Here is a 10,612-nt window from a genome sequence, read left to right on the forward strand (position 1 = left end):
GACATCTGAAGCCCACTTGTCATCTCTTTCATCACATATGTCTAGAATATCTTGTTTTAAAGTCCTGTTGTCTGCTCTTTCTACTTGTCTGCAAACAAAGGCAGGCCGCCACCTTGAAGGGTTCTTCGGATTTTTCTCAGTCACACATACCTCACCACAGTACAGGCAATGTTGACAAAAATTGAAATGTGGAATGTCAGAACACTTTTCTCTTTTTTTTTGTGGATTCTGTGAAGTAATGGCTTGATCATTACTTTATTTGCGTTTTGTAGCTCTCTTCACATTTGAGGGATTACAATAGCTATCAGTGCAAGTTCTATGACCTAGTATGTGACTACCAATCTCAAGTTTCTCATGAATACCATCGTCGTACTCTTTGCTACACTTTATTATCGTCTTTATACGTTTTTCTGTGATGTTTGATAATTCTTGTTCTTTTCTACAACCACAGTTAAACCTCCATTCAAAGAAGCACCCTTCCTCCATTTTTATATTGGGGAAATCCAGATCTGTGAACAAAGAAATAAAAGAAATAGTGTGAGAGTTTGATTATGGCAGACTGTTTTGCCAGGCCAGAAACACAATAATAATTCAATAATAATAATAATACTTGTACTAAAAGTCCACTAATAACGATAATAGTAATTCTACTACTACTACTACTACTACTACTAATAATAATAATAATAACATTTATAGTAATAATAATTAAATAATTAAAATACTACTACTAATAATAAGTAATAATAACAGTAACAGTCGTTTTGTGATCACGCTCTTCACATATGAAGAGTTTGTTTGCAAAAACCGATAAGTTCATATGTGACTGTGCACCTCAAAACGAGCATAAAGTCGCACACACTGATTTTGCGTGAGGACTGAAAATACGTGAAATGGGTCAACCTAGCCGATCTTGACTTTTTCATATTTTCTGAAAGAGCGGGTCTTCTTTTACATTATGCTAAAATTTGGTATCATCAAACGGGCAGGAAAGTGTGTTTTTTAGCAGTTTATCTCGAACATTTTTGGTAGAATAGTGTGATTAGGTGTGTCTTTAGAATCCCTTTTTCATTTCTGAAAAACCTTGTCCACACTTTTCACTTTCAACTCTAATAACTTTTGAAAGGATAGTGCTACTGCTTTGAAAGTTGGCATTAATTATGGACAGAATGTGTTAATGAGGCATCTTTCATTTCAATTAAATTTGATAATCCCTTCATTGTTATTACTCTGGTGGTTTACTTCCTGTTTTTTGTCCCATTCATCGCAAAGCCAGCACGGTTTGGTAAAGATTAAGCGCTTGAATAGACACTGTACTTCAGAGCCTCTTTTCTCAGTTCACACTTTTCCTGACTTTGTGCTTTCTTTCCAATATTTAGATAGGTTAGGAGAGTCCATTTGAATTGAGTTATACATCATTTTAAAGCTTAAAGTCTGCTCTTTCAGAATATGGTCTTAACTAAAAATATATGTCTGGCGACTTTTTGTTTGTTTTGAGGTGCAGGGTCACATATTTGCCAAATGGAGATATTTGCGATTAAAGGTCAAGAAAAATAAAGAGAATGATAAAAAAAATTCCTCTTTTGACCATCACTTCAAAAATGTACCTTAATATGTAGTGACGAATATATCATTTAAAAGTTATTATTTTGTACTTTATGACAGAGACCTTAATTCAAAATCTTCAAAAATGGACTTATCGGTTTTTGCGAACAAACTCTTCATATATACATAGTACATTTTATGCATGTGTGTGTGTTCACAGAAGTTTATGGACTTACCTTAGGTTTAGTAGGCTTTGTGTAGGGCCAAACAAGGGATGTCCACATCTAACTGAGATAACCGTGGTTCACACTGTATAGATTGACAGATTAAGTGCTGTACCACACATACCCGCTGTAAACATGTGCAGGTCATTTACCTGTATCATGGGTGTGTACATAAATATAGATCCATATAGAGCTCTATATATTAAGGTGCACCAAGTATATTTGCAATTGTACATCATGGTTCTGCTAAACGGTAACTTCAGTTGAGTACTATTTATTATCTGAATTTAGAATACATTCAATTGTTGTCATAGGTCTTTTACAAAACTAAAAGGGAAATTTTAAAAATTATTTGAAGTCACTTTGCAAGACTATGATTAGCAACACCTCAATCTTTACAGTATTCTAAAGTGCATTGGGATGTATACACTTAATTGAAAAACTAAGGTCTAGTTATGTAGACTATCACTCAATATGACTTGGACTAGAATTATTATATTTTATGAAAGGATTCTATATTCATGTGGACATAATTTTTTATTCAAATATGATAGGGGAAGGTTATGCTATCACCCTAAAGTAGTTTGGACCTATGATACTATTATCTTTAATAGCAGTTATTTCCCAATCACTTCTCAGTACACTATAATTTTTGTTATGCATAGATCTACCACAATTTTGTATAAGTGGGACTAAAGAACTGGTCTGGAAAGACAGCAAGGTTCTGGAGTATCTAATAATCTACACATATTCATGAATAAGATGCTTATTTTTTAGGTACTTGAATGAACTGTCATTTACCATAAACAACAATTGTTTTTTTTTAAAATCCATAATGATAATACATGTAGTAATAAAGGTAAATTACTTACTAGAACTGAACAGAAACCTAGGGTTGCAAGTAACTTTCTTAAGCTCAGAACATAACCTCTGACCAATCACATCACAGCATTTTTGGGATTCCCCTGATATTGATTGTGATAGTCTGTGCTTTCAGACACACTGATAAGAATGTGGATTTACTCTAAAAGTAAGTAGGGCATCTTGGATTTCCATGTATATCTCAAATTGCTCAATGCTGACAGAGCTCCAGCATATGGATTGATAAAATAGAAGGTCTAAACATTCAATATCACTTAAAAAAAACCCCAACTATGACATTCCAATGCAACCTTAGCCCCGAAATCCGGGTTTGGCAGCCGGACTATTAGTGAAGTCACGCGAAACTAGCCACTCTTCTCCGTTGGTTTGTTTGATGCTTTGTTTGTTGTTATTTCTTGCATCTCATCTATTGTTTCATTGCAAATTTAATCTGACTGCACGTTTTCCCTCTTTTCACCCTCAATTTCCTATAGCTACTGATAGAACGAATACATGAAATGATGATACCTGGAACCATTGTACTTTCGGGTTCAATATTGAAGAGGCGCTGTGGCATAGTGGATAAGACTCCCGGCTGCCGATCGGAGGACCCGAGTTCAAATCCCGCCCAGCGCTTACGTCCTTGGACGAGATGTTTTACCCACCATGTCCCTCTCGACCCAGGTGTAAAAATGGGTACCTGGCAACGATGGGGTAATAATAATGGCAGGGCCCTCTGGTAGAGCAGTGGCAACACTGAAGAGGCTACCCTGGGTAAATAAGACCTTATCATTATTATCATTATTATCATTATTATCATTATATACGTAGTCACCTCATGTGCCCTTAGTGTCTGAATGGGGACAGCGTGTTCATATTGATTTGCACAAAATATTTACTGTTGTGCGGTAGGCTCAAATATCCATATTCGTTTTGGATCTCTTTAATGTCTGAGGTCTTATTTATTCGTAATATCCATTATCCAATTATATTTTTTCTTGAATGAATCTTGAAAGCACTTGAGTAAGATAATATAAAGCCCCTTTTACACTTTCACGGATTGCTTCACTGATGATCCGGCATGTAAAATATGGATTTTCCTCTCTATGCCGGTGTGAATACGATCCCAACTGGGTGTCTACACGGATCTGTACGGAGGCTACACTTACAAGTGCGGTGCCCACATGCGGACAGACAAGGAATGAACGCGGACCACAGCGGAAAAGATATGGAGCTAACGCGGATATCAAGGAAGAGCACTGATACAACTGGGTCCCTTCATGGTCTTTACACGGATATCCCCCGAAAAGTTGACAAATGACATTGCTTTTGCTCTTTATACTTTATCTTTCTCGAACGACATGCCTCCAGACCTAACGTGCATTTTTATTTGTGTACAAGTATTTGCACATGTGTGTATGTGTGTTTGTATTTATCTGTGTATTGACAACACTATTATCTAGTCAACTCAGAGAGAGGTCAGTATCACCAAGTGTTTAGTGTAATGATATTACCTGTACAGATGCAAGATGCTGTTGCTGTGATATTAATGTTTAGTTGTGCAGTGCATATGAAAAGTTTGACTGCGAATTGGGTTAAGCACCATTATTGAACACTCTAAAGTAAGTCCATCATTAGATAAAACAAAATAAAAACTTTCCAGTGATATCTCACTTTTTATGTAACAAGGAAATATTCTTAAAGTTAACAGCAAAAAATCCCATAATTTTCCATTATTTTCAGTGTTTTCACAGAACTTTAATTGCCAGAATCTCAAATTCACAAGCATGGAGTTATTAAAACTCATTTTGCAATTCAACTTCATATATATGTCCATGTGTTCATATGTATATTGATTCTCTTGGCATACACTGTATCAATCAGTCATGCAAATCAGTGTAGTGACATGCATAAACATCACTGGACAGTGATCAGGTTGCATATCCATTAATTCTGAGTAGATCCACGTTGATCAGAACATTGCCAATTTAAGCACAAATAAAAATAATGAGCTCAAATAGTATTTGATTCAATTTCTTTGATTTTACCGCAGCCTGACCAACATGACTGTCACAACTTCAAACATTGTGAAATCAAGCCCCCTGACCTAAAGAAAAAAAAAGAAACAATATCAAATTTAAAGGCATTGTTTACCATTTGCAGGTGAAACGAAAACCCAGCCTTAGTGCTTCAAAATAGTTTTGACATGTGAGTATAGGGATAGAAACATCCAGTAGTAAAAAGTTAATCGGTATAATCAGTGTTAAGTGTTGTAAAATATACAAAATGTGAACAATAGTTATAATAAAATTGTTTATAGGCTAAACCATCTTCAGTTGTGGTTTAATGAGAAAATAAGTGATATCTCCTTATATTTTCGGCTTTATTGCAAAATTTTTGTATGGTAATGTGCGTCAAATGTGATGACTCGGAACATTTTTTTGCATCACTGTTCCCAAAGGTAAACAGTACCTTTAACTTCTGACCCTTGACCTCCCACATCAACAGCTGACCAAGACAGCGAACACACTTCCTGCCGGGATTCCTGTCATTGAGATCCCGCCCTATGATGAGAAGAAGAAGGAGTGGCCTGTGGTCAACATTCCCAAGGAGATTAAGCCACGCCTTTGTCGCTTCAGACTTGAGGTAAAAAAGAAGAAGAAGAATAATAATGATAATGATATAATGATAATAATGATAATAATAATGATAATAATAATAATAATAATAATAATAATAATAATAATAATAACAATGATAATGATAATAATAATAATAATAATAATAATGATAATAATAGTAATAATAATAATAATAATAATAATAATAATAATAATAATAATAAATGATAATGATAGTAATAAGGTCTTATTTATCCACGGTAGCCTCTTCAGTGTTGCCATTGTTCTACCAGAGGGCCCTGTAATTATTATTACCCTAGCGTTGCTAGGTACCCATTTATAAACCTGGGTCGAGAGGGACATAGTGGGTAAAATCATCTTGTCCAAAGATGCAAGCACTGGGTGGGAATCGAACTCGGATTTTTGATTGGGAGTTCAGAATCTTATCCACTATGGCACAATGCCCCAAGGAAGAAAGGAAAGATATAAAGGAGATGACAGATTTGCAGCGACAATTGTTGGATTTTTATAATGAATTCAAATTTTATGGAATTCTCTTTTCTATGAACTTTGTAATCAACTATTCAACCACCTGTTTTAAGTTGATATAACAATTTGTGCATGCCTATATGCCTCGTAATCCTAGACCTATAGAATTATGCAAAAACTTGTAACATGTTTGTGAATGATCAATTAGGGATGCTACTGCAAGTGCCTGGGCATGATCACATTACGTATTGCAATAATTGCATTTCACTTTGTCGTTTCAAAGTGATTTTGATAGAAATAGATAAATGTATGAAAAATAGGAATATTTGCTACAGAAGTGTGCTTCAGAAAGCTTGTGCAGTTTTGCCATTCTTATGCTGGATACACCACATATTTCATGAGGTTTTTATTTTTGTGAATTTTACTAGTTGGGTGCTATTTCACAAATTTAAGAACACTCAAATATATTAACCCGTTGAGGACGGGCTGATTTTGCTACAACACACATTTCCCACAGACACCTACCCAAGTATACTCGGGGCTTGTCCTTAACGGGTTAAGACTAGTCACAACGGAGGCATGCACAGGTACACAGTGCGTGTACATTGTGCTTGATACGATCTTATTGTCCCCGCCGAACGAGTTCGAGCAGGGGACTATGAAACGGGCTCCGTACGTGTGTGTGTCCGTGCGTCCGTCCGTCCGTGTGTCCGTCCGTCTGTCCGTGTGTCCGTGTGTCCGTGTGTGCGTCCGTGTGTGATCAAAATCTTCAATTTGCTACTTCTCTGTCATTTATGAGCCAATTTTGATTCTGTTTGCTTTATATGATAGCACTACATGGGAGCTTTGAAACTTCTACACAGAATTTCAGTCGTGACCTTTGACCTTGACCTTTGACCTATATTGTACATTTTGCTACAAAATGCTACTCCTTCGCCATTTCTAACCCGATTTCGATTCCGTTTGCTTTATGTGATGGCACTAGGTGAGGGCTTCAAAACTTCTACACAGAATTTTGACCTTTGACTTCTTTGACCTTTGACCTTGATTTTTGACCTGTATTGTACATTTTGCTACAAAATGCTACTCCTTCGCCATTTCTAACCCGATTTCGATTCCGTTTGCTTTATGTGATGGCACTAGGTGAGGGCTTCAAAACTTCTACACAGAATTTTGACCTTTGACTTCTTTGACCTTTGACCTTGATTTTTGACCTGTATTGTACATTTTGCTACAAAATGCTACTCCTTCGCCATTTCTAACCCGATTTCGATTCCGTTTGCTTTATGTGATGGCACTAGGTGAGGGCTTCAAAACTTCTACACAGAATTTTGACCTTTGACTTCTTTGACCTTTGACCTTGATTTTTTTACCTATATTGTACATTTTGCTACAAAATGCTACTCCTTCGCCATTTCTAACCCGATTTCGATTCCGTTTGCTTTATGTGATGGCACTAGGTGAGGGCTTCAAAACTTCTACACAGAATTTTGACCTTTGACTTCTTTGACCTTTAACCTTGATTTTTGACCTACATTGTACATTTTGCTACGAAATGCTACTCCTTCGCCATTTTTAACCCGATTTCGATTCCGTTTGCTTTATATGATGGCACTAGTTGAGGGCTTCAAAACTTCTACACAGAATTTTGACCTTTGACTTCTTTGACCTTTGACCTTGACTTTTGACCTATATTGTGCATTTTGCTACAAAATGCTACTCCTTCGCCATTTCTAACCCGATTTCGATTCTGTTTGCTTTATGTGATAGCACTAGGTGAGGGCTTCAAAACTTCTACACAGAATTTTGACCTTTGTCTTCTTTGACCTTTGACCTTGATTTTTGACCTATATTGTACATTGGCTACAAAATGCTACTCCTTCGCCATTTCTAACCCAATTTCGATTCCATTTGCTTTATGTGATGGCACTAGGTGAGGGCTTCAAAACTTCTACACAGAATTTTGACCTTTGACTTCTTTGACCTTTGACCTTGATTTTGTACCTATATTGCACATTTTGTTACAAAATGCTACTTCCGGCGGGGACATATGTTACGCACCGCGTAATTTCTACTTTTCCTTGTTTTGTTCTGTACTCCACGATTGCAACTCTAAGCACTGGCAATATTTTCAGTATGTAACAAATATTTTTTAAATACTCAAAAAGCTGCATCACTTCGGTGATCCCTCGCATTTATCCCCAAGTTGAATTATCCTTCGGGTTTATGCCAGGTTTAAGTGTGCGCGTGTGTGTCACCCACAAACACACTGCTATAGCTTCTGACCATCCGAGCATTGAGAATTAAGGGTTTCTGGGACGAACACTGAACTAGGGCTTTCTATTGCTCAGTCGGTAGAGCACCGGGCTAGCAATCTGGAGGTGTCGGGTTCGAATCCCGATGGAATCCCATTTTCTTTGCTCATTTTTCCACTGGCAATATTGTCAGGAAGTCCTGACTTGCTGTGATATTTACGGTGTATACAGTAAATGGAACATTCACACTCAAAAGTTGATTTGTACATCATCTCTAGATTATCGTACCTCTGTGTTCACACGCTCCCAATGATTGTTTCACAGATACTCTTCTGGGGTGTGAGAGAGCTGAAACGCCTCCAGCTCATGACGGTGGACAAGCCGCGGTGCGACATCGAGGTCGGAGGCCACACGATCCAGTCCAGCATCGTGGTCAACGCTCAGCGTAATCCAAACTTTCCCAACAATGTCCAGATCCTCGACGTGGTCAGTATAAACTTGATGGTTTTCTTTGTGTCTTTTGTTTTTTGTCATTAGGTACTTATGCAAAAACTGATGATATATTTGTGAATGATCAATTAATATGCTATTGCAAGTGCCGGGGTATGATCACATTTTGTATTGCAATTGCATTGCACTGTGTTGCATCAAAATGCCTTTGACAGAAATAGATAAATGTCCCATTTGTCCCATATTTATGTATGGTTTATCATTAAACGTATATACTATCTATGCATTAAAGAAAGGCTTAGACTAAAGAAAAAACAACAACAATATGCTAAGACAAGTGCTATCATAGCACCAAGTTAGTAGTTGCACTCTGAAATATTTGTTGTGTATGACATGTCCAGAAGAAGTTTTGGTTATCACGAATGATCAAGTGGAAATAGAGAGAGGAAGAGAGAAGAAAAAGAAGAAGGAGGAGGAGAAGGTGGAGAGATAGTCTGAGTGAATGTGGAGCTCTACATCTCAGCTGTAGTCTCAAAACAAGAATGCTGTGCAGCTCCCAACTGATGATGTCATTGCTGTCACTAACTTAAAGGACAAGTTCACCTTCATAGACATGTGGGTTGAGTGAATGCAGCAATATTAATAGAACATATCAATGAGAGTTTGAGCAAAATCGGACAATCCGTTAAAAAGTTATGAATTTTTGAAGTTTCTGCTCAGTCATGGCTGGAGGAAAAGACTACTATAGCTTGTGATGTCACATGAGTACAACGATATAAAGAAAGAATAAAGAAAATTCAACATATTTCCATTTTTCTCGCATAATAAAAGAACACTCGACTTCTCTCTTTCAGATGGCAGGGGGAATAATATTACCCTTAACATACGTCAGTAGCAAGTCGAAGAAATGTGCACTTTATTCAAAAAGTAAAGTTTTGTGAAATTCTCTTTTTATTTTCCTTATATAGTTGTACGCATGTGACATCATACACTGTAGTAGTCTTCTCTTCCAGCAGTGACTGCGCAGATACTTAAAATATTCGTAACTTTTGGACGGATTGTCCAATTTTCCTCAAACTTTCACTGATGTGTTCAACTAATATTGCTGCATTCTCTCAATCCTTATGTATATGAAGGTGGACTTGTCCTTTAACAATCATTCACACAGCAATCTTTTGGCATACATACACGGCCACATAGTGAAAAAGCAGTTGAAATTTTTCTGCAACAGTCTGTGACAGTATGAGCACAGAGAATATATATATATATATATACAGTATATATACATATATATATATATAATATGTATATATATATTTTTTTCTTTTTTAAAGTCTTTTTCATTCTACAGTGAATTTTTTTTTGTTTGTGACAGATGAGAAAATTGTTTCCTTGATGGTGTTGTAACTGTGCTCTTGTAGATTGTAGTAGTCATCATAGTTTGGATTATTCCATAATACTTTCTTTCTAAAGGCTATAGTTATTTTCTTCTTTTTTTGAAAAGGAGTAATCTATTTCATATATTAGAATCTTATTATCTAAACAAACAATTTCTTTCCAATGAACTAGCAATACATGGTGTTCACACATGAAATTTTTACACATAGCTTCTTATAGTTGTCATGCAGAAGATATTATTATATAAAATCTTGCATGTATTGTAAAATTTCTCCATGATTTAAAACTCTTGCCAGGACTTGCCCGAGAATGACCTCTACTGCCCACCGCTGACCATCCGCCTGGTGGACTGCAGACAGTTTGGCCGCTTCACACTGGTCGGCACCCATGTGGTTGGCAACCTCTCGTCCTACAAGCTGGTGGAGAAGGAGGACGAGGAACCGGTGGAGCAGGGTGAGTTGGCCACCCCCGTGGTGTCTACGTTGGTAGAGTCTAACATCACAAGAATTCATAGAATATACACTATTCAGGATAGTTACAGTTTGCTGTATTTCCAGTATCAAAATAGCATTGCCCTTCGAAAGAATTAAAGGGTAGATTCCTTTATTCCAGTGATAAAAACATTTTGGCTCAAGTTGACGACCCCCATGTATTTTTAGGGAGTAGTAGATTTCAGCATTATACTGATGATAGAAATCTGCAGAGTGACTGTGAGTTGACCACCCCTATTGCATTAAGTGGTAGATTCCACTATCAAACTGATTGACTT

At 36.7% G+C, this 10,612-nt stretch overlaps 1 protein-coding gene across 1 annotated transcript; it reads left to right on the forward strand.

Annotated features, from left to right (window-relative positions):
* Positions 1 to 5,037: 5,037 nt before the first annotated feature.
* LOC139715181 (otoferlin-like) lies at positions 5,038 to 10,449 on the forward strand. The gene is made up of 3 exons (XM_071626777.1): positions 5,038 to 5,276; positions 8,320 to 8,481; positions 10,140 to 10,449. Exons 2-3 carry the CDS (start codon positions 8,362 to 8,364, stop codon positions 10,431 to 10,433), a joined length of 414 nt encoding a protein of 137 aa, XP_071482878.1. The 5' UTR covers positions 5,038 to 5,276; positions 8,320 to 8,361; the 3' UTR covers positions 10,434 to 10,449.
* The last annotated feature ends 163 nt before the right edge of the window (positions 10,450 to 10,612 follow it).

The sequence above is a fragment of the Diadema antillarum genome, unplaced genomic scaffold (genome assembly GCF_040938485.1).
Source record: "Diadema antillarum isolate AM-2024a unplaced genomic scaffold, OU_Dant_1.0 seq00003021_RagTag, whole genome shotgun sequence".
Taxonomy (NCBI): Eukaryota; Metazoa; Echinodermata; class Echinoidea; order Diadematoida; family Diadematidae; genus Diadema; species Diadema antillarum.

Excerpts from the sequence above, each read along its gene's own strand:
- LOC139715181 (XM_071626777.1), top strand. The coding sequence starts at position 8,362 with ATGACGGTGGACAAGCCGCGGTGCGACATCGAGGTCGGAGGCCACACG. Across the intron at positions 8,482-10,139 it reads ATGTCCAGATCCTCGACGTG|GACTTGCCCGAGAATGACCT; the intron begins GTCAGTATAAAC and ends AACTCTTGCCAG.